The sequence below is a fragment of the Aspergillus bombycis genome (assembly GCF_001792695.1).
Source record: "Aspergillus bombycis strain NRRL26010 chromosome Unknown contig00099, whole genome shotgun sequence".
Classification (NCBI taxonomy): Eukaryota; Fungi; Ascomycota; class Eurotiomycetes; order Eurotiales; family Aspergillaceae; genus Aspergillus; species Aspergillus bombycis.
In genome coordinates this window covers 108,742-134,769 of record NW_019170101.1, presented here as the reverse complement: position 1 = coordinate 134,769, position 26,028 = coordinate 108,742, and the positions used below count along the sequence as shown (strand labels likewise).

General features: G+C 46.6%; 11 protein-coding genes across 11 annotated transcripts; 6 read left to right on the top strand and 5 right to left on the bottom strand.

Moving 5' to 3' along the window:
* Window positions 1-1,760: 1,760 nt before the first annotated feature.
* ABOM_009411 (uncharacterized protein) lies at window positions 1,761-2,012 on the top strand (the record flags this gene model as incomplete). The annotated part of the gene is made up of 2 exons (XM_022536539.1): window positions 1,761-1,912; window positions 1,976-2,012. The coding sequence occupies 2 exons, from the start codon at window positions 1,761-1,763 to the stop codon at window positions 2,010-2,012; spliced, it is 189 nt and encodes a 62-aa protein (XP_022385664.1).
* Window positions 2,013-2,635: 623 nt separating this feature from the next.
* ABOM_009410 (SPX domain protein) lies at window positions 2,636-5,015 on the bottom strand (the record flags this gene model as incomplete). Its single annotated transcript, XM_022536538.1, has 2 exons — window positions 2,636-2,725; window positions 2,784-5,015. The coding sequence occupies 2 exons, from the start codon at window positions 5,013-5,015 to the stop codon at window positions 2,636-2,638; spliced, it is 2,322 nt and encodes a 773-aa protein (XP_022385665.1).
* Window positions 5,016-5,659: 644 nt separating this feature from the next.
* ABOM_009409 (NUDIX hydrolase) lies at window positions 5,660-7,073 on the top strand (the record flags this gene model as incomplete). The annotated part of the gene is made up of 2 exons (XM_022536537.1): window positions 5,660-6,159; window positions 6,218-7,073. The coding sequence occupies 2 exons, from the start codon at window positions 5,660-5,662 to the stop codon at window positions 7,071-7,073; spliced, it is 1,356 nt and encodes a 451-aa protein (XP_022385673.1).
* Window positions 7,074-8,307: 1,234 nt separating this feature from the next.
* Window positions 8,308-8,800, top strand: ABOM_009408 (uncharacterized protein; the record flags this gene model as incomplete). The annotated part of the gene is made up of 4 exons (XM_022536536.1): window positions 8,308-8,403; window positions 8,469-8,500; window positions 8,619-8,700; window positions 8,774-8,800. The coding sequence occupies 4 exons, from the start codon at window positions 8,308-8,310 to the stop codon at window positions 8,798-8,800; spliced, it is 237 nt and encodes a 78-aa protein (XP_022385672.1).
* A 674-nt stretch (window positions 8,801-9,474) lies between these two features.
* On the top strand, window positions 9,475-11,016 carry ABOM_009407 (uncharacterized protein; the record flags this gene model as incomplete). The annotated part of the gene is made up of 4 exons (XM_022536535.1): window positions 9,475-9,644; window positions 9,711-9,738; window positions 9,801-10,314; window positions 10,379-11,016. 4 exons carry the CDS (start codon window positions 9,475-9,477, stop codon window positions 11,014-11,016), a joined length of 1,350 nt encoding a protein of 449 aa, XP_022385691.1.
* A 1,395-nt stretch (window positions 11,017-12,411) lies between these two features.
* ABOM_009406 (putative tetracycline transporter) lies at window positions 12,412-13,817 on the top strand (the record flags this gene model as incomplete). The annotated part of the gene is made up of 2 exons (XM_022536534.1): window positions 12,412-12,480; window positions 12,540-13,817. 2 exons carry the CDS (start codon window positions 12,412-12,414, stop codon window positions 13,815-13,817), a joined length of 1,347 nt encoding a protein of 448 aa, XP_022385690.1.
* Window positions 13,818-14,229: 412 nt separating this feature from the next.
* Window positions 14,230-15,399, bottom strand: ABOM_009405 (uncharacterized protein; the record flags this gene model as incomplete). Its single annotated transcript, XM_022536533.1, has 3 exons — window positions 14,230-14,333; window positions 14,408-15,070; window positions 15,144-15,399. The coding sequence occupies 3 exons, from the start codon at window positions 15,397-15,399 to the stop codon at window positions 14,230-14,232; spliced, it is 1,023 nt and encodes a 340-aa protein (XP_022385689.1).
* A 339-nt stretch (window positions 15,400-15,738) lies between these two features.
* On the bottom strand, window positions 15,739-18,641 carry ABOM_009404 (WD40 repeat domain-containing protein; the record flags this gene model as incomplete). Its single annotated transcript, XM_022536532.1, has 8 exons — window positions 15,739-16,404; window positions 16,455-16,753; window positions 16,803-16,940; window positions 16,986-17,120; window positions 17,179-18,119; window positions 18,175-18,326; window positions 18,381-18,538; window positions 18,602-18,641. 8 exons carry the CDS (start codon window positions 18,639-18,641, stop codon window positions 15,739-15,741), a joined length of 2,529 nt encoding a protein of 842 aa, XP_022385688.1.
* A 1,426-nt stretch (window positions 18,642-20,067) lies between these two features.
* Window positions 20,068-21,848, bottom strand: ABOM_009403 (cytochrome P450; the record flags this gene model as incomplete). The annotated part of the gene is made up of 2 exons (XM_022536531.1): window positions 20,068-21,535; window positions 21,592-21,848. The coding sequence occupies 2 exons, from the start codon at window positions 21,846-21,848 to the stop codon at window positions 20,068-20,070; spliced, it is 1,725 nt and encodes a 574-aa protein (XP_022385687.1).
* A 562-nt stretch (window positions 21,849-22,410) lies between these two features.
* Window positions 22,411-25,068, bottom strand: yme2 (putative RNA12 protein; the record flags this gene model as incomplete). The annotated part of the gene is made up of 3 exons (XM_022536530.1): window positions 22,411-22,964; window positions 23,015-24,757; window positions 24,819-25,068. The coding sequence occupies 3 exons, from the start codon at window positions 25,066-25,068 to the stop codon at window positions 22,411-22,413; spliced, it is 2,547 nt and encodes an 848-aa protein (XP_022385686.1).
* Window positions 25,069-25,292: 224 nt separating this feature from the next.
* Window positions 25,293-25,928, top strand: ABOM_009401 (EMI1 family protein; the record flags this gene model as incomplete). The annotated part of the gene is made up of 1 exon (XM_022536529.1): window positions 25,293-25,928. One exon carries the CDS (start codon window positions 25,293-25,295, stop codon window positions 25,926-25,928), a length of 636 nt encoding a protein of 211 aa, XP_022385685.1.
* Between the last annotated feature and the right edge of the window lie 100 nt (window positions 25,929-26,028).

Genomic DNA, 26,028 nt, shown 5'->3' with positions numbered 1-26,028 from the left:
TAGTAGTAGTAGTAGTAGTAGTAGTAGTAGTAGTAGTAGTAGTAGTAGTAGTAGTAGTAGTAGTAGTAGTAGTAGTAGTAGTAGTAGTAGTAGTAGTAGTAGTGCTATAGTATATTCAAATGGTCCAGTTTATGATATATCATAGATCAGATCAAAGAAATGTAGTAGGGGTTTACTAAGAGATGGGTATGAAAGAGACATAACTAACTAGTTATATATATATACTTACTAAACATCATAGTTAGTTAGTTGGTTGACTAGTTAGTTATCTTAGTTTAAAAATCAGACCTGATTTGTCAGCAAGTATAGATCACTGAGTAACTAACTACTAGTACTACTAATAACTAACTAGTACCTACATTACAGTAGATATACAAGAAAGAGTATGAGCGAAGTTTGCTACTTTACAAACTTAGTGTCTCAATTGTTATGGATATCCACGTATAACCATGACTCAGGCATAAAGAGGTCACGCAGTAGGTAAGCTGACCTCTAAACTGGTATAGAGTATTACTACTACTAGTAGTACTTTGTGATTTGTTTTCCACCGCTGATGTCATCTTGCATCTAAAGAATGACAACTTGAAAAGGGAATCCGGGGAAGTCAACGAAATAAAAAGAGGATCGAACCATTAAATCCGCCCAGTCGATTTCCTCTGCAGATTCTGCTCGTTAGTTTGCGGATCAGGAAATAGGTAAGCACATCAACCGACTTGGGTCATAAGGAGTGGGAGTATAGTTTTTATTATCACTTTTTGTGCATCTATTACTGTCTTCTCTTTCGACTCACTGCCTGTCAATGGATTCCAATGCACGCCACATCTGCAGAGCTATAAGTGCCGTGCCAAGTCTCAATGAGCACAAATCCCATCCTTTGCTGTCATGATTCAGCCCGGTTTTTTCTTCATGTCTTCATTCTCAGCATTCCCCTCAATCGACTCGCTCTCTTCCTGGCGTTGGCAGGCTCTGTCTGGTTTCTGACTCTGGCGTCCCTACTGTCAATATGGCTCGCCCACGATACCTGGGACAGAGTAACCGGCATGTTGCATTCGTAGCTTCCTGCTTTCTCGTCTTAGACCTTCGTATAACGTATTAACGCAGAGATAGCTTCATCTCTGACATAGCATCTTTCGAGTTGAAGTCACTTTTTCTCGTTGGCGCTTCTATTACAGCCGTGGGTTTCGTGACCACCGTTGCTGCGGTCCATGTGGTGCGCTATGAGCCGGGGTTCGCCTTGGTGGAATGTCCTGTAACCGACAACCGTAATGACAATGGCGGCCATGATCTTCCTGGGCATAGCAGTTCGTGTCATAGTCACTGTAACCAGCAGGACTCCTACAGCGAGGATGAAGAGGATCATGAACCTACAAGAACCTTAAAATTTATCTCTCTGTTAGCCATCTTCGCTGCCGGCGTGGCTAGTATCGCCCTGATTTTTTTGGCGGTCATGGATACCTTTCAGTATAAGAGCGTACATCACCTCTTCCTCCAGGTGTGTTTCGCTGGTCTGGCGATACAAGCTGCCTGTACGCCCATCGTATATTCGAACGAGGTACTCGGGTTTGTGTCATACGTCTACCACCTGGGTATATGGCAACACGATTGGGGGAGAAGTTTACGAGTTAGAGTCTTGTACGTGAACTTTGTTCCTGTACCTTTAACTTGGCCCTCTCGTTTGCTGCTACTTGTCGCATCTTTTACTCTTAGCTTCCGTTATCAAAAGCAAGACTGATCCCCGGAATTAGTGCCTCTCTCTCAACATGATCATTACAGAAGCCTTCCTAGGAGTGGCCTTCATCTCTCTGACCGTACCGGAGGAAATTGCAGGCTATCGAAAGGCAGGGATTTTTGAGTGGACTATTGCATTCCTGGGGACTATCTATCTTTGGTTATTTTGTGGGTTCCTCGACCGGTATGTACTACCATCATGGTCCATATTCCACGCCACTCGATCCAATATTGACCATTGAGTCAGAACCAATTTCGACGGCTACGTCCCAAGCATGCTTTAAACCCCACCTGTACAAAGAAAAGACATCCTAACACCCGAAAGTTTACAGGGTCAGATACAGAATCGGGACCCTGAGCGCGCCCACCTAATTGAGGGACCTGCATGTTGGAAATATACGTGAACTCTGGTTCCCTGCTTCACCATATTTGAACAGCATTCTCCAAAAAGATATACCTGGACCCAATAATGATCTACACTAATTTCTAGACAATTCTAACTACGAGAGAAACTTGGCCATTTCGAGATATTGGATTCAAGGGAAAGAAGCATAATTAACATACACCTGGAATAACAGTAAGACAATGTGAGTGTACGTAGCCTTCCATGTGACATCCTCCAGTTGGTAATACAGTTTCGTGGGTTAAATGTACTGAACGGTCAGTGAGATTTCTGACTATTCCACCTTGCTGGTTTTTTTGTTGCCTATAACACCTTCGAATAGCATCACTGTTCATTCATTCATCCTTAAACCTTTTGTTGTTAGAATACCCCACAACGTCAAATATACAAAAACTTCTGTTCTTGGTAGACTTGGGTAGCTGTACCGAAAATTTGTCCGCTGCTTGTCTTTTTCGATTGATGATAGGCTGATTATTGGAATTACTTCAGCTAGAATAGCAGATTTCAGAGTGCATGTCCACCTTGATTGACTAAAGAAGGCATATCGGTGTGAGAAGGCTGCTCCTGTCTGAGCTTCTCTAGGGTGGAAGAATACTGAACCACAAGTTAGCCATTAGTCTGAATGAAATAGCCATCGAGGGGTTCCGCCTACCTTGAAAGCAAAGTTCAATACAAGGGCTACGGCCAATCCGATACACACAACTATCGGCCCAAAAGTATTGTCTAGATCTCGCCCGCTTCGTTGGCGGATAAGTCGAGCGCGCTTCTCATACATGTACCACCCCCAGGCAGCGGAAAAGATCGCAAAGCAAGTATAGACGATAGCGAGGGCGCGAGCTATGTCATTGGTTTTGCCTGCAGCGTTATAAAGACCCAGGGAGAGCGATGAAAGAAGGATGCTGACGTGAAGCCATTTTATGAAGGTCCGCTGGTTGGCAAGCCACACTTTGCTTTCAACCTTGACGGGTCCAGAATCCTTGATCCATGTACCCGGCTCCCGTACACCCGGCGGCAAAGCAACCGAAGCCTGCTGCACGCGATTTGCACGTGAAAAAGAAAACGTTGGGAACAAGGCAGCCAGGCGGGACAGGGTCACAGGTCGGTCCTCTTGCTCCGGTGATTCAGGTATTTCATAAGAGACGCCCTCTGAGGCAGATGGCCTGGAGGACGGTGCTACCTGTGGAGAGGGCCTCGAGCGTGAGGAACTTTCGACGTCCGGTAACCTAGAGATGGGGGATCCCACCAAGGGCTTTACAGACGGGCTCGCCCTGTTTCCAAGGAAGCTTCCAACTGCCATGTCATCTTCCGCCCGTTTTGCAATTCTTTCTCGCTCTTGCTGGAACGCGGTTTCAGGGTCCCGGCGGATGTCATTTTCCATCTCACTAAGCCAGAAAGGAAAGCTGTTGACATAGTCTTCAAAAAGCTGTGCGACGCCGTGGACAAATTTAGAAAACCGCGGGGCCTCCTTCACAAGGTGTGAAACCATCAGGTCATTGACCCATTCAGCTTTATGTGCAGACTCCCCCCTCAACTTAATCTCCAGCAAACCATATGGGAAGCGCGCGATTTCACCTGTTCGTACGGTACTGAAGGGATATCCCATACCGATATTGTCGATATCAGTACGGTGCCATTCATTCGGGTCACGACAGGGTCGCTCTTCATCCAAAGAGTCTTCCCGAATTAGTGCTAAATTCGTGTCGAGCGAGATGCGGATCCGATCATCGCCAGGAATTTGGAAAGCCGTGCGAGTATAGTTGGCTCGCAGCATGGGTTGCACCTGGTGCTCCTTTATGAACGATTGCAGCTCATCCACGTCTCTCTTGAGAGATTCTGCCTGCTCTGACTCTCCATTTCCCATGTCGGCCATCCGGTGGAGCTTCTTATCAAATCGATATTCGCCGTCGAGAAATTCTTTCACGTGCTTCTGCTTCAGCTGCACCTTCACCTCTTTACTGCGATCGTCATCGGTCACGACCTTCTTTTCCAGGTAAATGGCAGGCTTATCTTTCAGATTTCCAGTCCATCTAATCCTCAAAGAGCTAGCCTCTGGTGCACGTGCGACCTTTTGAGTGTATAGATCGAATTGGGGGGTGTCAAAGTATAGGGAGGTGATTGTAGGGTCGTCTGGAAGTGTCTCCAATTCCTTAGAAGTGCCAGGGTTATAAATGAGGACCGGCAGCCGTCGAAGGATGTAAGTTTTGACTTCTAAAATGTTATCGGAATGTACCCAGAACTTGAATGACGAATATGAGTCTTGGCCGAACCGAGGCGCCTCCACATCCCTGGGCTCAGCAACACCCTGACTCGATATTTCACGAACAAAGGAATACATCACTGACAACCTGCGGACTAGGGGCGAATAGTCCTCCGAGTTAAATGGCAACTGCGATAGCCGGACTTGAAGCAGAGGCTTGACACGATACCGTGCTCCTCGTTTTCTATCATGCTTCTTTGCAGCTTTGAGGAAACCAGTGAAGTTGATACGGCTGTACTTCTCGAGCTCGCTCACTTCTTTGGTGATACCATCTAGTTCATGAAGGACTTCGGAAGCGATAGTCATTCTCTCATTTTCGTCGACTACAGTAGGTGCCTCGTTTTCGTCAGAGGGTGCCAGTGGCCGCAGCTTAGTTTCACAAGCAGAAGTACGTTCCCTCAACTGTTGAGAGGTTTCCACTTGGAAAGCGTTGACTTTGTCCACTTGAACGTTGATCAGTTCTTGGACAAAAGCTTCCTCATCCTGTTCCGTCCATTGAGTGTCCGAGTCACTGCCATCTCCGGTGACATCATGTTCCCTCAAGAGGACCTTGAGCTTGTGGTAATCGATATACTTCCCACTCCATGGGGGATAAATTGAATTCTTAAGAGTTTTACCAAAGCGCATGGTGGTCAAGACACGGCTTTGCACCGTTTGTGGAAGCGAGTGTGGTGGGGAAGAGTACTCGGTAATGAAGTTCGAAGGGATAGAAGGCGATGACAACAACTGAGAAAAATGAGATATAAGATAGATCACTGCTCACTCACTCCATCTGAAGCTGTGGCAAAGAATGAGAAAAAAAATTTCAGTGGACCAAATTTCCTGCAATTATAGTGTCATGTAGGTGTTAGTCCGACTACTAGTAGTACCTCTCCTACCCCCGGGGCATACTAGTCCATATGGTCCATACTATCGCAATGGCGTCTGGACGCACGTGCAAAGCTTTCCTTCCATTTTTGGTAAGGTGTCACACTCGCCAATGGGCCAGTCACGGCAATGGATGACGTTTGGACCCGCTGGATGGTAACCGTGTACAGAGTACGTATTGTGAATACGCTACGGCATGGTTCTATTATTCTGATACCTCACACTCACACTACCGATACTGATAGACCTGAGTGCCGATAAGGATTTCCCGATTCTGTTCTCCTCCCTACATACTGGCCCCAACTACTTTGCTAATTTAACCATTGTGTTTCCATGCCTATTTAGCTGAAATATCGTTGCTTAGTTGGTAGAGGTGGCCTCATGTACCTGGATGTTTGATCTCGATGGAGACACCGAAGCCCGAGTTGTTGGAAGCAGTTCCACTCCCCAGTTCCCTTCATGATGTACTGCTGTACCTCCATGACCATCCGTATCCTCATGTCCCCAATCCGCCAGCATGCAAGAAACGTGCCTCCGTGGCCCTTGTCCTTCGAGTTCGACCTACGCATAACCACTGGCCCGATTCGCAACACTCGCCTCCCTCTCCACAAGAGAACAACACTGCGTCAGTCAAGCAACGTTTGAATACTTTTTTCTCTCAGGACTGGGTTCAAAAAGGTGATGCCGAGGCTCTCTTCATTAAGCGAGCTTCCCGTGTGGGAGATCGCTGGACTGGTCATGTTGCTCTACCAGGGGGGAAGCGAGATCCAGAAGATGCGGACGACAAAGCTGCTGCTATTAGGGAAGCATCGGAGGAAGTAGGACTCGACTTAACGGCGGATGAGTATATATATGTTGGAAATTTACCAGAGCGTGTTGTATCTACTGGTTGGACCTCCGTGCCGTACGTTTTCTTCTTCTATAGCCTATCTCAGTTCAGCTACTGATGGTGTTGGTCCAAGCTTGATGGTTCTTTGCCCTTATGTTTTCCTTCTAACATGCAGTGATTCCCCGACCCTCCGACTACAGCCAACTGAGGTTGCATCAACCCATTGGGTTCCTCTCAGGGCTCTCCTTTCCCCTTCGCAGCGTACGGTGGAGTATGTTGATATTTCGCAGCGCTATGCGAAGACGTCTGGATTCATTACCCGTCTCACTTCTCGCTACATCTTGGGCCTTATGGAATTTTCCGCTGTCCGGCTAAGACCAACTGAAAGCCTTCAGTGCAACCTATCGCTTGAAGTTGCCGCTAAGAATAGCCGAGGACCATCTCTAATGCAACGATTAAGGACGTGGTTCTTGGGCAACCGAGCTAATCCTGAGGACCAAACTCAGCCCCTTCTTCTATGGGGGTTGACTCTTGGTATTCTAGCTGACTTCTTAGACATGCTCCCGCCTCACACAGCCGTGCAGCTGTGGGAGTACCCTACGTTTACCTCCCCCGATCTACGACTGATTACCAGCATCCTAACTTATCGCCTACGGAAGCGCAACAAGCTCCGGGCCAAGTCTGGATCGCAATCCAGCAACACAGCGGTGGGCAGTCAAACATCTGCTGTGACTGCAACCGACGATAATGATGCTGCGGACGCGAACCGTTTCCCTAATGAAGTTGACATCGGGGGTCTAGGAGTTGACACGTATTATGGGTCGTCTAAAACTAGAGAGTTGGAACGGGATACACATGCTGTTGGTATTATGCTTAAAGGTTATTATGCCAAACTCAGGTTTGCTATTCAGGTTCTCTTGGCGTGGCGAGCTGCCATAGGTTCCTTAGCTGCGATTTACGCATGGAAACTATTCCGACGCCGAAAATGATTGTATATTACTAAGTATTGTTGTATGGACATAATAATGAATCTGTATATGATCTCGAATATGTAGTGGAAGTTGAGTCCATGCTCTACTGCGGTAGTTAACGTACCCAGTTACTTGAGTGACTCAGCCGCTTACCGGTTTATGATCACTAACGTAGCCGGCAAGCGAACGTTCCACGCAAGCGAGCGTTCCAGTCCCGTATCCCATATAAAATGACCACTTTTATACTTTGGATATTATAATAATAAGAAGCCTAGAGAGACTATAATTGATTCTAAAATATTAGAACTATATAAATTTTAAGTAGACTAAATAAAAGATTCTTAATTCTTTTAAAATAGTTATATTCTTGATATTTCTTGTATATTTTATTAAATCTTATAATACAAGGATTTAAAATATATATAAAAAATACATATAATTTAATAAATAAAGTATATATTCTATATTTCAATAAATTGAGTATTGTATCATTACTACTGTTGGAATATTTAGATTATAAAAAGAGCTATTTTATATAGAAGATAGAGGTGGAAAGCTCGGTTGCCGGTTATGTTAACGTATTCGGTAAGCAGTCCGGTCATGCAAGCAGTCCAGTCACCTCTGTATTCCATATTAAATGGCATATTTTTGAATATCGATATCTCAACAAACTTATATTCTATCCATTTGTAACTTTATATATAGTTTAATCTATACTATAATAATAATCTGTCAAATTTATAGATATCAACAATATTTTATTACCAGGGTAAAATAAATTATACTGTAATATATAGTATCTTTTGTATATAGCTGTAATTTATCTTTCTAAGATTTTATTTCTACTAATATTCGAGATATATATAGAGACTATCTACATAAATACTGTAACAAATTAATAGATATATAAAATATAGAGTTGTTGAGATATCGATATTCAAAAATATGCCATTTAATATGGAATACAGAGGTGACCGGACTGCTTACATGACCGGACTGCTTACCGAATACGTTAGTTACTTTGGGTATTATGTAACGACTGAAGTGTTAGTTAACTATGTGTACTGTAAATTACATGGGTATATGGTTTCAAAACCGTGCAATATATTGGTAAAACATGTTACATAAACACGCCAAGCCGAAGCTTATCAAATTGGTTTGCTATGGTGATCCACTAACATCAACAGACCATCGTCTTTGCCGCCTGTTTCATCTAAGTATACTTAGTCTCTCTTCGACATCACCGGTAACAATGGCCACCACACAAAAGCTTTATCCGCGCGGAACGGTGAAGCGTATTGTCAAAGCTCAGTCAAATCGCAATGTGAGCAAGAATGCTGATATACTGGTAAGTGCTCTGAATAGCCAGAAAAGTGGCAGTGATAGTAACTTGCTGCTTTCACGATATCATAGATCTTCCTGGACTATATGCTTTTCATGCAGGAGTGAGTGATTATTGCTATTTACTAGCCCACTTGCTATGTACGGGCCACAAGTTGGAAGATAATGTGCAATGACTGGCAAGAATCCGATTATGAATTTGATACTAAAGGATCCTTTTAGATTGGTACGCGAAGCATCAATTCGCTCGCGCAAAACTGGTGACAAAAATATTGGCCCAAATTCCATCCAAAAAGTGACCGAGGTATGTTTCTGATCTGTTACTGTGTTTGTGGTTCTTGTAGTTCTTTTTTCTCACTATCATGATCTTCCTCTAGAGGACATTACGAAAGTTCAAAGGTTGATCATACAACGCCATTTCATGCACTGTACATATCCCTGAATTCCCTCACGGAGAACCATGGGAGGTAGAGTCTACATGATACCATGGCTGGGTTTCTATCGTTTAGCGTTGAACATGGGAATAGGTACTACTATGGCGCTTAGTTTGCCTTTCCCCTGTTTTGTCATATCAAATTCGGACAAGAATGAGGGATGTGGAGGCGTTAGGAGTTTATACTATGATACCCCAATGTATTTGTTCTATGACTACCTATTCCAATTCATGTCAGGCACACCCGCTTCTCCCTGGTTCAATCGGCTTTAGAGAGAAGTAATCCCTAAAAAGATACACATGCGGCCCTAAGGCTGCAGCCATTGACTTGGTAGCTGCGTACCTACTGGCTGAGCGTTGCTCTGGGTGCTTTGTTGAGCTGCACGCGACAGAGGCGGCCTGAGGTTCGGAAGAGTTCCACCCGCATCTTTCGCACCGCCAGCTTTCTTTTTCGTCTTCGAACACCTCTGCTCTCTAGCTCTTCTTCCAACACGTCTTTAATTCATCCTTTATCCTTGTTATATTAAAATACTCAAAATCTCTCTTCTATTTTCTTTCTATATCAAATCTTTGTAATCGTCAACAATATCTCTATTGCGTCCACTCTTCTAGGGAAAACTACCAGAGACGTCATCTTTCAGCATCATGGCTGCCGCTTCTGTCAACAACAGCAACTCTCAGGCACAGCCCGAGTCAACCTTGGAGAAGCTCAACCAAAATCATACTTCTACTCCTTCGGTTAGTTCGAAATTAGATGGAGCGACCGCCAACGGCGTGGATAGCATTGACAGCCCGTACTTCAAAGAACTGCAAAGGTTTGCCATTTCAAATGAAGACTTGCGCATTCGCACTTTGATATGGAGCTAAGAGTATGCTTATAGGAGCTTGCGCAATACTGTGAAGAAGTTGGTCAGTGACCACGCCCCATACTACCCTCATGTGTCCCTTACCGCTCACATTGCTTTGTACAGAATGCGACCGCTAAAGTCGATGCCATCATTGCCGAGAATTCCGGAAAATCCCTTGATGACCTGGTTGCCGAGAAGAAGATCAATGCCGACCAAAAGGCGCAGGCATTGAAGAAGCCCGCTCTGCAAGCCACTATCGCTCAGATTGAAGAGCAGATCGCCAACTACAAGGAGTTTGCAGCCCAGTACGAGCAACGCCTGGCCACGCAGCAGGCCGAGTTAGAGAAGGCCCACAAAGAGGAGTTGGATGCAATCCAGGAGAAAGCTGTCTCTGAGGCCAATAAAGCGAGTCAGACTGACTTGAGACAGCGTCTGCTTAGCTTGAGCAAATTTCTCTGTGCTGCTGCCACCATGAGACGTTCTGGCGATGAAACCTCCAACCTGACTCGTGCCTTTGAGGGTGTCTTATACCAGGTTTATGGAGGGTCGCACGAGGCCGTCAATTCGATGTTAAAGCTAATTGATGGTGCGGATGACAAGGTTGTCAGTGTCGAAGGGGAGGCACTGGAGATCACCTGTAAGACAACTACCTGCAGCCCCAATGACCCAATTACTCGTTTCTAACAGCTCTGGTCAATTAGATAGCAAAGTGAAACAGACTTCTGAAGAGCACGCCCCTGCAACTGAAGAAGTAACCACGGATACTGCTCCCGAATCGGATCCTACTTTGGCCAATGCGGGTTACACTGAGCTCCAGGATTCCTCTTATGGCACCGGAAACCCCGCCGTGAACGAGCCCACCAATGCTGTATCCCAGCCCGAGCAGGTCACTCCACCAGCGCAAACACTCGTTGACGATGCCGCTAACCCTGTTGCTGAGGCTAGCTGGAATCCCAAGACGGGCGATTCTCTTGCCTCTTCGGCGAATACCGATGGCTGGGTTGAAGTGCCACGTGATCCTGCCGAGACTGATACTGGCATTGAGGCTACACCTGTAGTTGCTGACACAGGTGATAACAATGTGACTGCAGAAGAGACTACGGGCAATGGTGCTGAGAATGTCACTGTGCCTAAATCACAAGGTAGCGACGGTTTCGAAGCGGTCGTGCATCATCAGAGACAGCCGAGTTCCCGTGGCCGTGGCCGTGGCGGGCGTGGACGTGACGGGTTTCGGGGACGCGGACGTGGCGATTTCAGGGGTCGTGGTAGAGGTCGTGGTGGCCGCGGGCGTGGCGGACTTGATGGCAACACTGTCACACCTCCTGCCGGGGCTCAGTAGATGATGCGCTTGAATTGTCAGTGAGCCTACCACCTGGGTCGGGATAAGGCTTTCTACAAGAGTGTCACCAGTTCCCACACTTTCTGCTTTGCCATACACCAGACTTTTCTGACACTGCTTCTTGGGTTCCCTTAACGTCTCTTTTTTCTCACTGCGGTCATTGTGGGCTTCTGCATTCTCTATCTGTCTTGCTATTCCTATCTAATAGGCTATGGGTAATGGTGGTGTTACGGGTCACGAAAGCAACGAATCTTCTGAAATGCATACAACAAGGGGTCGGAAGGCTGAGGGAAGAGACATTGGCTAATGTCTCTACAAGCCTCCTTGGCTCTAGGTCTCTTCTTTTGGAAGATTGACTCCAAAAGTCAGTTCCTGGTTGTACATGTCTTGCATCTTTGAGCGTGCATAGTATATTGCTCTTTAATCTCTTCTCTTCCCCCCTTCCTTCTCGTGGATAGTGCGGCTCTCATGGCAGCGCTTTTAACTAACCAACACTCTGATTCTGTATTTATTTTCTTAATTTGTTGGCGCATGGGGATGATGGCTGGACCGCTGGACGTAGTGGTGATTGGCCGGAGACTGGCTGTTGACAGCTCAAGAGGGTTGGAAGTGTGGCTGGACATGGGTTTCAGTGTGGTAAGCTTGCAGTTAGTCAATGGGACCAGCAGCGAATATCACTGTACAAGTTGTTTAAATCAGTCCAAGTAATTCTATACTTAGTACTTCGCCGAATCATGCAACCTGGTTATGTAGTTAACTAAGTACGGAGTAACTAACGAACGTAACCGGTAAGCAGTCTGGTCACCTCTGTATTCCATATAAAATAGCATATTTTTGAATATCGATATCTCAACAAACTTATATTCTATATATTTATTAATTTGTCACAGTATTAGTATATAGATTCTTTGTATATATCTCGAATATTAGTATAATTAAAATTCTAGAAATATAAATTACAGCTATATACAAATAATACTATATAATATACTGTAATTTATATTACTCTGATAATAAAAGATTATCAGAATCTGTAAACTTAATAGCTTATTATTATGGTATAGATTAGACTATATATAAAGTTACAAAGGGATAGATTATAAATTTACTGAAATATCGTTATTCAACAATGTACTATTTTATATGGAATACAGAGATGACCGGATTGCTTACCGGCTACGTTACCGTATGAGTTAATTTGCCGATTACATAAGTCAAGGGAAGGGCAATTGAGAACTATCATATCATCGGTTTTAAACCATCTTCCCCTAGCTTTTTGGGATTAAGAAATCTTCATGTTAGACTAGACTAGACTAGACTTTTCTTCTTCCTCTCGTTCTTTCTTTTCATTCTTTCTTCCCCTTTTCCAACGTTCATTCACATCCATCAATCGTTATGGCGCTAGCCGCTGATCAGCGGAAGAAGATCCTCAAGGTCTTGATGACATCTTTGCTTCTGGATTTGGTACCTAGCCTTCAATTCCTATCTATCTAACTACGCTATTTTTAACCATCCTCTCCCAGATATCCTTCACTTTCATTCTACCGCTATTTCCTTCCTTATTGACTTTCTACCGCAACGAAGACCCTTCCCCTGTGTCTCTCTTGAATCGGATATTTCACTATCTGAACGCTTACAAGAACGCTTTTGCCAAACCAATCGACTCCCGCTATGACATCGTCCTTCTAGGAGGCGCCCTGGGCTCGCTTTTCTCTTTTCTTCAGGCTCTTGCCGCCCCATTTATCGGGCGTCTCTCCGACAGATATGGCCGCAGGACGGCGCTTCTATACTCTATGGCGGGCAATACCCTTAGCGTCGCGCTCTGGATAGCTGCCACAGACTTTCGCACCTTTGTTGCTAGTCGCATTGTTGGCGGCCTTAGTGAAGGCAATGTGCAGCTGGCTAATGCTATAGCCACTGATATCAGCGATGCCAGTCAGAGGGGCTCGACCATGGCATTAGTGGGCGCTTGCTTTAGCATTGCATTTACATGCGGCCCAGTGCTGGGGGCGGCACTTTCCAACATTACGACCGTAGCTGCAAATCCATTTGCAACAGCTGCGGGAGTGTCACTCTTTCTAATCGTCGTTGAGACACTCTACCTGTACCACTGCCTTCCGGAGACGCACCCCCGTCTTACCAAGCTCACCCAAGCTACGCCCCAGTCCAACCGTACCAACTTTGCGAGCAGTGGAATAAGTCGTTCAACACCTCGCGTGCATATCAACAACCCTGCTATGCTCAATCTGATTCATTTCCTCTTTCTTCTTCCTTTCTCGGGCTTGGAGTTTTCCCTTCCCTTTTTGACTGCAACATTCTACGCCGGGCACAAAACAAGCCCTTCCGCGCTAAATGGCCGTCTCTTATCCATGATGGGTCTCATTGCATCCTTGCTCCAGGGTACCGTCGTACGACGCTTACCTCCGCTCATTACTGTCCGTGCGGGTGTGGTAGCTTGCACCGTTTCGTTCTTCCTTCTTGCTCATGTTTCTTCCTTACCTGGGCTATACGCTGCCAGTGGATTTCTAGCCATCACTAGCGCTACTGTAGTAACCGGGCTGAACAGCCTGGGGAGCCTCGAAGCATCAGAAGGAGAGCGCGGCGCTGTGCTGGGCCGGCTGAGAAGCTGGGGACAGGTGGGCCGCGCAACGGGGCCTTTACTTTTCTGTTCACTCTTTTGGTGGGTTGGCCGCGAGATTGCCTATACCACTGGAGGATTCTTGATGCTTGCTGTTTGCGTGGGGGTGTTTACGACGTTGAAGTCGCCTCCTATTCCACCAGCTCTAAAGAAGAAACGATGATAGGATCTGAATGTCGTCACTGGCCTTGTTACTGGTGCATATAGGCATGCATGTCGATGACGCGGTTGCTTTGGTTAGAAACTCGTACAGTATGCTGATAGTCTTAATGGATTGAGTGGTCGGCTAACTGCTGGCTCAGTGGCCGGGATTATCCGCTCTGGCATTGAATTCGCTTCATAGAAACCCTACTGGGTTTATATTGAGAAGTGCGAATACGCACAGAATTTTTCGGTGGTTTCTAAGTATAAAATACATCGTAAAGTAGAGAGTGTCTGTTAATAGGGGCTCAATAGCCACGTCATCATCGAGATTCATGCCACATAGCCAATGGTTTATATGTGTGTTGATACAATATGTTTGAACTTTCATACCTATTGAGAGATACTCGACAACCCTGTTAACTCTGTAAGCATTATGTTCGCTGCGCCGCATCATCGGTGTGGACACCCTTAGTATCACATAGTTCTAAGCTTGCCTTTAGCCATAGTCTCTCTGATAAAGATAGGAATGCCACATCTACGATCGGCGATGTAAGCAATATCTGTCCGTTGAATGCCAACGATAGCCTTGACAGCTCTGCATCGTCAAACCAGGCCCAGTCGCAGGCTCTAGAGATCCTCTTGCTTTCCCGATTAACCAGTCGGTCAATGTTACGAACTTGGCCGTTCGTTCCCAACCAGTAGCATCATCAGCATGTTCAATCGTATGTGACGAAATACGTCCCTCCTCGTCAAATGAGAAGATAAAGAGCCCAGTAAACTGTTCCTCCTTGGATAGCGGAAAGATCGGGGCGTCGCCACCCAACAGCACACTCAACCCTCTATTGATTCCATTCTTGGACGACGAAAGATGACCGTTCCCCTGCGATGCGATGTGGTCGTTAGCTTTCGTTGATCTGGTGGCGGCCGACGTCTCAGAATGGTGGTCCTCGCCCCGGGGTTCCGTCTTCCACCGTACAACTAGTCGTTCATCTCCGCACTCATTGTCGCCAGATTGTTCCGGATTCAAGGCTGTTCCTGCGCGAACAATGCGTTCACTTAGTACTTGTAGCCTAACATTTCCAACCAAGGGTAAGCTGCTCCAGGCCACCGGTACGGTCCACAGGGCAGCACGGTAGAGGGTCCTTCCTCTTACAGTGGGAAGATGTGGGTGCGTCGATGGAAAGAGGTGGAGAGTGACGCTGGGAGATAGGATCTTTGGAGGCAGCGGATTGATGAGGAGGGTGGGTAGGAGAGGAGAAAGGGTTCGAAGCGCTACCGGAGATTGAGGCTATGGTCAGCATGTGGATTATAAGGTGGGGACGTACATTGCTTGCACAAAACTCACTTCTTCCCAGTTTCAGGATCCGCTCATCCGGTGGTTTACGGTCATTGGTAGAGTTTCCGTTCAGCCCATTCGACACCGACGGTCGAAACCGCGTTTGCGAGAAAAGCGTTGATGACAAGGATGTCGGCCAGGGTTCGTTTAGGATACCATGATGTGAGGAAGCCAGAGGGTGTGTGAGGGGTGAGATGAGGTGCTGACCAGAACCTGACCCTTTCCACGCGTTCCTGGTGGTGATGATGTATGGAGCTGCGGACATAGGGACTGGTTTCAGCATCACGGAGTAAAGCTTTCGGTCTCACACATTGAAAATAATATTAAAGGACTTTAGAGAAAGAAATAAGAAGAGAATTCCAGGCTGCACCAGACGACAGCAGCCTTTGCTAAGCCCTGTGTTGTTGAAGGTACATACATGATGGCTAGGAAAGAAACCGAGATTGATATATTTCTTTTCCCTCCACAAATGACGTCGCGGCCCACGGAACATCCACCAACTGGTCAGCCCAACTGATTTTACATCTCATAGAACGCATCGCGCCAAAAATCAATTGATTGATAGATATCAACTCAGTTCATCATACGCATAACAGAGTGATTATCAAGCTAGTTCATCGTCGTCACCTTCCCCCATGTATCTTCTCTCCGCCAATTCCCGAATCTTATCTTCTAACACGCCTCGGCCGTATCGCTCTGCGACCTTGACGGCAGCCTCAACCATCTTGCCATTGCGGTCTTTCATCATCCGGACTAACTCCAAAGCCTTCATGCCTCGCTCTTCTCCTTCTCGACATTCAATTGCTAACATCTGCAAGAGGATCTTATCCAACTCGAGCTCTTTCCTAGCCAACTCGGCACGCTGAGTCGACGTGGCGTTTGTAGATCCTAGAAGATCCTGAAAAAGTGAAAGCATAACGCTGCCGCGAATAAAGGCTTCTTCAAATTTCCCACCACCACTCTGTGCAAACCCTTCTTCTTGTTCCCCGACTCCTTTTCCTGGTGTTTCATATATTGGGATCCGGAAGTCAAATTCACTGAGCAATGGGCGAGGGAAATATGGGTATTTATCACCTCCTTTCAGAATGATACAATGAAACTTGTCCTGTGCAACTGCAACAGGCCAATATGTTTCCTCTTTGCGACCGCTTACAAGGCGCTCCATTTGCGTGGTATCAAGGAGTGGAACCCAGCGAGCTTGGCCATGGTTACGCCAGTGCTGCAGGATGAGAAGAACACCCTCAGAATCGTAGATAAATGGGTCCTGAATCTAAATTTAGTATCTACTAAATGAGAAATGCTGCTTTGGGATCCACTCACTCCTGTATCTGAGAAGAAAACACTCTGCAGTTCTGCGCCTTCAGGAAGTGCTACCACATCCTCATTTTGACAGATCTCATCCCTTTTCACATTTTCGACAGAATACCGCAATGTTGCTGTGCGGCCGTCGCTTCCTACGGGCCCGTTCCCGATAGTCATAATATAGTCCCTCCATGCGACGCATGTCACCACTGGGCTCTTCTGCCTGTACACCTTGAACGGTGTTCCAAACAATGTATAAACACGGACATAATCTTTCGTCGTCGTGACGACGATATAAGAATCACTGAGCGCCAGCGCTGTCACCAAGTCAGCAACGAAGTGGAGGGAGACCAGTTGGGCTTCTACCTCTGACGAGTTCTCCCCTGGGTAGTTGTGTCCGCCAGTCCGCTCGCGTAGTCCATGTTTCATGGGGACGATAGAAGATTGTGGCAGGACTGCCGTCAGTAGGGGTGTTGGAGAAGAGAGCTCCGTGGTCATCTAGGCCTAGTGAGCAAGGAATCATCAGAACCATGAGTTCATTCGACTTACTGAGACACGCGCGATCGTAGAGATACGGATCGGTAAAGTGGAAATCACGGTGGAGTTCTCGATCGTAAAATTCCACCGTCACTGTATTATGAGTCTCTTGGTCAACGGTCCAAACGCAGCCTGTTAGATTTAGGCCTAGCCGAGTCAATTAGTATGTCACTAGGAGATAACCGTGAATATTTGAGATGCATACAGAGATACCGTCTGTTACCTCGCCAGGGTGTACTACCAGGCTGAAGCGATGGGTGCGTTTTAGGCTTAGAGTAAGAGGTCAAAAGTCGCTTCTCAGCATGGCCATCGATCTCGTCCAGATGCTGACTTGTCCGCTTGCCAAATGCATTAACACCTTCGGCGTATCCGGCGCCATCATCATCATCGACGAAGTCTTCCATCCCCTGGTCGGAGCCAAGGATATCATCAAGAGAGTCAGGAGTACCTGCTCGCTGCTCGATGGACTCCTTCGGTCTGTTCGCTAATGGCCGTCTCATATTATCAGATATCTCCGCTAAAGGTCCTGGAAAGATAGGTGCAGCCTGAAGCGGCTTCTGGAGTAATGGCTGGTATTCGCTTGATACAATTCCATCATATATGAATAGCTCTCCATCCGACGTTGTGAACGATAAAGAGTTATTAGAAGGGTGCCAGGAAAGATTAATCACGTTCGAAAAGTCGTGCCGCTGTAGTACCTTTTGTGTCTTAGTTTCCCATAGCAGGACTTGACCATCTGCGCCAGCAGTCGCCAGAAGTGCGCCATTCGGGGACCAGCTGATTGCTGTAACATCACCATTGTGGCCACCAGAGAAGACTTTCTCCTTCTTCCACTCGCTCGTGGAGAAAATTGCAATATCCCTGGTGGCTTCTGCAGCAGCAAACGCCGTCCCATCTGGATGCCACACCGCCCTCGATGTCGCTTCATCCTCTGGCTCAAGCCTCCGAATAGCTCCATCAAGTTTTCGTACGAGTTCCGGCTCATCGGCGAGCAATGAATATATATACAATATACCGTCTATACACGATACCGCGATATACCGCCCGCTTGGGTCGAAGGAAACATGTTTAGTTCCCTTAGTTTGTTCCCGAAGATACTTAACTTTCGTCATATCCTCAATTTTGACGATCTTCACTGTGAGTTCACTGTACCAAATTAGTCATCTAGGTCCCCTAGAGCTATTGCGCACAGAGTACTAACTCGCTTGCTACTGCAGCCCATTCACCATCATTCGAGATCGCTATATCTCGCACGGGTAAGGCACATCGAACAAGCAAATTTTCCATTCGACCAGACTCAAGTTCATACTGCCAAACAGTACCATCCTCTGCTCCCATGATGAATGACTCATTCTGTAATAGTCCTTAGCATCTTACCAACTTCATCCTAGGGTCTACATAACATACTGTAGCACCGATTCCCGTATGTCCATCAACACCCTCGTCGACAGTCTTTGGTTCGCCATCTTGCCCAATAGTGTATATTCGAATCGCGGAGTTAGAACCACCAGTAATAACGCGACGGCCATTCGGGGTGTGTGCCAATACTGTAGTCCCAGGGGTATCTAAGTTTGTTCCCAAATCAGCTACGCCGTCCATACTGAGGGTCAAGATATATGCAAACTTACGGGCTGGTCTGCCTCTAGGGCGGATGGCTTCCGAGGCCATTGTAGAGATAGAGAACCGGTGGCAGGACAGGTATGAAAATAGATTTACCGGGAGTTGAACATAATACACTCAGAAAGATCAATCCGTCACGTCTGTCAAACTGAGTACAGCTCGTAGCTTATCTTGACATCCCAGGTTACTTACCGATCACGATTGGGCTAGCGGAGTGTTGTCCGACGCGCAGGAACGCGTCCGCGCGCGCGATGCCCAATAACCCAAATATGTCATTCCAAAGGGCATAGGGCATAGGGTTAGGGCCCAAAAAGAATACATCGCAACTTTGACATGACCGAATATACTTCCCACACGCAGATTACGATGGCTCAATTGGTAAGACCAGCTTGTTTTCAGAAATGTCACCCATTAACTAAGCGGCAACAGTCTTGTCGCAGCCTAAAGCTTTATCAGTAAAATTTAGTGGTGAATTGATAAACTACTAGATAGATGCAATGCAGCACATACGATAAGTGGAAGATAGAACGGTACACACCACCAGTCAATCTACGCGCTTCGAGCGCTCGGACACAAATCATTTCATTGGTGCCCATACCTATAAAATCCCGCAGGAACATACTAGTGAGGTGCGATAAAAGTTTCGTGCACGCTGATGGTAGAAAGTAAGACTTCTAGACCGTTGTCGAGCTGGAACCTACGCTTAGCAGCCTCCGTGAGCTGTGGGATGTTCAAATGACTGAAATCAACCCCAAAATATGTGTTGAAAATTTCTATGAAAGGGCAGGTAGACACATGCTCAGAATATTCTCAAAATCCAAGCAAGACTTTTCTTGGGGGGAGAGTAATGCGGGCCCCTATACAGCTGATCCTTGCCGGAGACCAAAACTCGATGAGAGGGAAGGCCATAGTCCTCATAGTTTACGTTGTTGTAACCATTGCTGCCGAGCACGCATTTGTGAGTGTTCCCAAAGTGATTCCAACAAAGCCTTCATCAAATATAAATCTTCCAAGAGTGAGAGAATTGGTTTCACGACAAACAATAAGGTGACCAAGTTCCCTGATAGTGCTTTCTGTCGGGGCTCTTTTAAATCTCGGGTATTTCCCAGTGTCTTTGGTTGTTAATGTCAGTCGTTTTGTGTTCATTGGTCTATACATGGATGTTTTGGACTATGTCAGCTCGGCAATTTATGCAAAACTTAGGTCTCAGTCAGCCTGATCTTATGAACTATAATGGTAATCGAGACTCGGAATTTCTCATCACAAATGCATAATACCTGTCAATCATAATGCGTTAAGAGCAATAATCACCCCTTGCAAAGCAGCAATAGGCGGAGTGAGATGCAGAGTATCCTCCTTCCCTCATCAAAGCCACTACTACATACATAGACATGGAGCTAAAATCTGGATAAAGGTGGTACCCCTTTCGGGACTGTCGACGTTTCACAAATGTATTTCTCTATTATTGTTACTATCACACACGAGCTATTATACGTACTCTAATGTCTTTTTCGGGCAAATAAGCACCGCTAGATTGCCTATGTCCTGGGACTGTAAACCGACTGCCATCCATTGGTTCAATGTCCCACATGACGATCATTGCGGCAGTGAAAGCCAAGAGCTGCCTCTCCGCAAATGTTCGCCCGTTGCATCCAGACATGCCTCCACCAAATGGGTGAATTGTGTGCATGTCTGCCTTCTTTTCCCCGGTTTCACGGTCGGTTATGATAAACCTCAGTGGATCAAACTGGCTGGGGTTCGAGAAATACCGAGAGTCGTTCTGGAGTACTCCATGATGGAGTATAATATTCTCGCCTTTGTAGAGTTTATAAACATGGGGCTTTGGCCGATCACTATTTGTAATGTCTTCGTTGGACTCTGTGATGGTCAAGTCAGATGTGAGTTTTCGGAATGACATGTCTGCTGAATCCAAACGAAGTGTTTCGTAGAAGCTGGCCTTCAGTAAAGGGCAAGAGTTCAACAAGCCTTCGAGATCAAGAGAGATCCTGGGTGGTTCTTCGAAAGGGAAGCCAGTTTCTTCCCTACTTAGCCTGTGAGCTTTCGCATAAGGAGATATTTCGGTTCGAATCTCTTCTAAAAGAGTAGGATCATTGTAAAGGTGGACAAGGTACCAAAAGGCGATGCTTGAAGAGTTAGCATTCATGGCCCAGATCAAAGACAAGTGTCCGGGTGCGCTGGACCTTGGTGAGAGTCCCAAGTTCTTGGACATCCGGATGCGTTGTTTTAAAGGCTCTGAAACATCTTCGAGATCACGGAATTTCACACCAGGGTCTACCCCATCATCCCACTGGAGAAATGCTTGATGGTAGGCGGCAAGAGAGTTCAGTATCCGATCACGAGCAGCATACGCTGCAGGCAGACCAGGAATTGGTACCCAACGAGGTACACCAATCGCTAGAAGGGGAAATCGATTGTCCAGTATCCAAACATCATCAAGCAAATTAGGAAAGACTTCCAAAATTGCTTGACCCATGAGGGTAGTGGTTGTAATATTTCCGATGAAGCCCCTGACAAGGTCAAACAGGTTTGCCTCGCAGGTGGGCTTGTCGCGGTGGTCGTTGACAACTTCGACATCGCTCCCACGCTCCCACAACGTTTGATCAACCACACTCCGGCTGAAGGTGACGAAATTTGGAACCTCGCGTTTTAAAAGCTGACTAGTAGTTTCGGAAGCTTCCGTTATGAATGGTTCCTGCATGAGCAGATTGGGAAGCTTGTGATGAAATGTTTGATAGTCAATAGTATCCAGATCTCGCAGTGAGCCCAGGTGGTCGCCAAAAGCTTTCAGCGCACGTTTGACTAGAGGAGCTGATGATGTGGCTTTGGATTGCATGATATATTTGATCATGGATGGTGACACGATGGTTTTGTGCTTTGCGCCACCCATGAAGATTCCGAACACAGGTGCATTCATATAATCTCTATAGCGCCGGTCAGGTCCCACAGGGCTAATACAGAGGCAGATATGGATACTGACCTAGCTTTTTCCGTGAAGCTTACGTGGTCCCATATAAAAGAAAGACTATGACCCAGCCAAGGGAACCAATACGGCAGCGTCTTCACTGATTGCGATTGTTCAGTCTTACTGTCGGCGCGACTCTGGAATCCGCTGATGATACGTGTGGCAATACAGCAAAGGACCAGGGTGGCTGCTAACAGTGGCCATAACAGCTCAGCTGAGACATTCCAGGCATTTGATATCAGACCATCAGGGGAGATTTCATACTTCCCCATTGTCTTTGAATAAAAAAGGGGTATAAGTAAAAAGAAAAGAAATAATTGGTACAGCGGAAAATGTAAAAAGACATAGACTGGGCGAAAGCACAGAGTCAGCGGGCCACACAGGGCCAAGGGATAGAAGAGGAACAAGTAGTACTTTCAAGAGAGCCCCACCTTTAAAGGCAAAGGATGATTTGAAGGCCCGTTGGGGAGTACCAAGTCTAATGGAGTGTGATGGGGAAAACTTGAAAGAGAGTAGATGATAGACTCCCGGTATGATGTGATGTGATACATTAGTTATACAGTAATATTACAGCTTACTCAGCTAACAGCCACCCCATAACGTAACCAACGGGCGAGTGGCCATCCCGAGCGAGCGGCCACTCGCCCGTTGGTTACGTTAACTAGTTAACTAGCTGATTCCATTCGTTGCTATTTGTTATGTATAACTATCATATCTGCAAAGGTGTACTCAAGCGAAAGGAAAGAAGAAGGAAATAAAGTGAATGAGAAAGTGAAACCATCACCGTTATGGAAGCACAGCGGTACTAGATAGGCAGGTCTAGAACGAGTCGTTTCAATGTCCACTACGGAGGATCATCTGGAGGAACGCACTCTCAGTCTCGTACCTGCTAATCTTGTTCTGCGAGTTATATACTTTTTGTAAGAGCCACTGAATTCGCGAGGTTAGCTCTCGGGGCTGTTTTGGCAGTGATCCAAGCAAACGCAGCTCCTCTTCATATTTTCCAATGCTTTTATTCTCCTTACTAATCAACTGTGATAGAATCTCGAGGTCCAGGCGACTGCTGAGTGTCTTATTCTCGGTTAACTTTTTGAAAACCGATCGATAAACTGGTTTGCCAGGCTTGACCGTCTCAGGGCAGCCGTTGATAGAGACAATGGAAATGAGTTCTGCCTGCTCAAGAGCTTGAAGAGCAGCCTCGCCGTTTTCCTTGAAAAGGTCTGAGAGAAGGACTTGGTTGTATGGCAGACTACCTTCTTTGCTATTCGCCAGCATCTTGATCAAATGCCAGACCTGCTCGTGGCTCCATTGGCCCTCAGTATTCGTACTTAAGACAAACATTTTGAGTATTTCAGATGTCGATTGCTCTATAATGCGATTGACCGCGTCTTTCGCGTTCGTTAGCTATGTATCATGCCAATGGAAGCGGCTAACATACCATTGGGGGTTTCTCCCGCTTCTATACGATGTGCCATGAATTCGAGATCAGTCACCCGGCCTCCCAATATTTCAATACAACTGTCTAGATCCTCCAAAAATTCCTCGCTTCTGGGTGGTTTATCCCCCGTTCTTGCTTCATCGGCCAAATGGTTGAGTACAAACCTCCTGCCGACTTCAAGGGAGCAATCACCCAAGGAGATTGTTCGAAAGACCGAATTCGGTAGAGCTCTGCTCAGAGGTTTAGCAAAGGAAACGTCGGTGGTTAGGAAAATAACGTGTGCAATGTTGGCGCATGTTAACCCAGCGGCCCATTCAGTGATCTTGTCATATATGACATTATCCTCGGAAGAATTGTGCAGGAAGTTATCAATAACCACCACTGGTCGGAGCTCGGGGTGAGCTTCCAGATACTCCTCGTCTGTGAGATGCGCATCCTTATCGTTTTTTCCCCTGCTATCCAACGCGACTCCCTTCAGAGCAGTGGCAGCATTCTGCCAGATATTGCTGAGTTGCGCATCCAATGTTTCGGAGAACCCCGCTTTGGTACCAATCATGCCCTGTGCAGCTAGATCGATGAAGCTGCTAATGCTATTCATCCAGGAGAACACTGGCCGGTAGCCTACTTGACTAGCTGCTCGTGCAATTTTTGCAGTGTCGCCCCTGGCATCCTGTATCTGCTTGCAATCAATGACCACCTTGTATTTGTAGTTCTCAAGAGCTTGGTCCAATACAAGTTCCCGTTTCCCGGAACCCCGAGGGCCGTGTATAATGATGAAGGTCTCCATATTCTCCGTAAGCCAAGATTGCAGCTGAGAAATATCTCCTTGACGATCCTCCCAAATTGCGCTGAGCCCACGAGGATCAGATGCCACAACACCCAAGCCGATGATGTTGGCCTTACTAGCCTGTTTGCGAATCCATCCTAGAACACTGTTCTCTTCGACCTGAAGCGTTGCCTTTATCTTCATCTTTATAAAGAATGTGCGAATAGGGTCGAAAACAGTCACAGTGATGGCCGCGATGAGGGCAGCGACGGCAGGGATTACTATCCTTGGATGGCTCAAGATCCAGTCCTTGATCATTGACAATTTGATCTTCCGCTCATAGTTGATCTTTAACCTTGTGCCAGACTTTGCGCCACCTTCTTGCTCTGGGATTGTGAATCCGTGCATACAATTTTTGGCCGTAACCGCAAACTTGGGACGAGCAAATTCTACGTAGGCGTACCTTGGTAGGATCTTAGAATCTGACGGTTGTCTTTCAATATCTCTCAACTTCCCATAGCTGCGGAATAGTGAGTACAAAGATTCCGTGGTTGGATCGTTTACTAAATCATTGGCGCTGCCCGGCAGGAATTCAACTCTCAGTCGAGGGCTCGGTATGCGATATAAATCCTCCACCCATGGTCTTCCAAGAACAGGAGCAACCTTGACCTGCTGGAAAGGATTGAACCAGGGTCGAATAGGGTGCTTCTCAAGATGATCCTTGACAGCCGTCTCGATATCAGTGTCTTTAACTCCCTCGTTGCGAGTGTATTTCACAAATGCACCACCTTCTCTAAAGCGCGGAACGACCTCTTTGATCTCAACTTCTAGATCTTGGGGAAAGACGCGGCAGATTATGCGTAGGGGATCGGACGCTGCGAGGTGCGGTCTGTCGATTCGTTTCAATGCCTCTTCGTACGATCGACTTGCGCGGAGAGGCCCTTCCAAGATCCATTGCAGTTTTTGGGGGAAAATGTCTGTAGTTCAAACTTAGCTTGCAGTACTACCAGCATGAAAGCTAACTTCAAGATTTCGTACTATTGATAAACAGTAGTCCTTCATTTTCCTTCAAATCAATGTGTCCTGTCTCGAGATACGAAGTATGCGATGCGCTACTGAGGCGAGCGAGCGAGGGCTTTGCGACAAACAGAGATGGGGGTGGTCGCCTCCACCGTAAGGATGCCTGATAGATTTGAGGTATCACCGCTGGAAATGATTTTCGCATCATTATTGTCGTCTCTATTGAGATGGTAGAGCCATTGTTGAGGAGTTCGATACTGATCAACATCAGGTTGGTTATGAGTATGACGTAGATGCCCGTATCATACACTCCAGGACAGCCGTATCCCGCATCTAACCCGGGGAAGTGTCCTGGTATTGTCATTTTCTGTAACTATGAAATTTACAGCGCTAATTCCTACATTCATTCAATCCACAGAATTGCCGCTTCAACACTACCTCCACCTCTAATTCTTGTCCTTATTTTCCAACGTCAAGTATTCATTACACAAAATGGGCTGGTGGTGGAGTTCGTCTTCTTCTCCTTCCAAAAACAAACCACAAATTATCTCTTCATCCGATAGTACGCAACCAGCGCCAGAGAACTCCGGGGCACCTCTATCGCAACCGCGGACATTAACTCGCGAAGAACGAGCAGATGCGGAATTGAGGCAATTGCTAGCCAGCCTGGAGGGAGACATTAATAAAGGATCTGAGGCATCACAAGAGTCACCGTCCTCCGCAGGATCACCAGAGCCCACGTCATCACCCCCGTCTTCCATAGCACCCGAATCTCTCTACCCCGATACAATGTCCTGTCGTTCTGCATTCGACTACGCATTTTTCTGTCAATCATTCGGCGGGCAGTTCGTCAATGTTTACCGATATGGCGAGTTGCGGTCGTGCAGTGAACATTGGGATAATTTCTGGCTGTGCATGAAGGCCAGGACGTGGTCGGATGGTGCTCGTAAGAAGGCAGTCAGAGACCACTATCGCAAGAAGGCCATCAAGTATAAGACAGGGCCCAGTAGTGAGGATGTCTGGGATCTCCGGACAGAGCCAGTTCGGAATGCCTTTGAAGGGGATTTCGCTGCCCTTGAGAAGGAGATGCAAGCGGAGGAAGAAGCACAGGGAGCTGGTGCCGCTTAGGTTCGCTGATGCTTCTTTGTTTGCCTGCACTCTCTTGTTTATCAGTGTATGTAGATTTGAATTCTGGATACCTGTCCCCTGCGCCTCATGGGACTCTGTA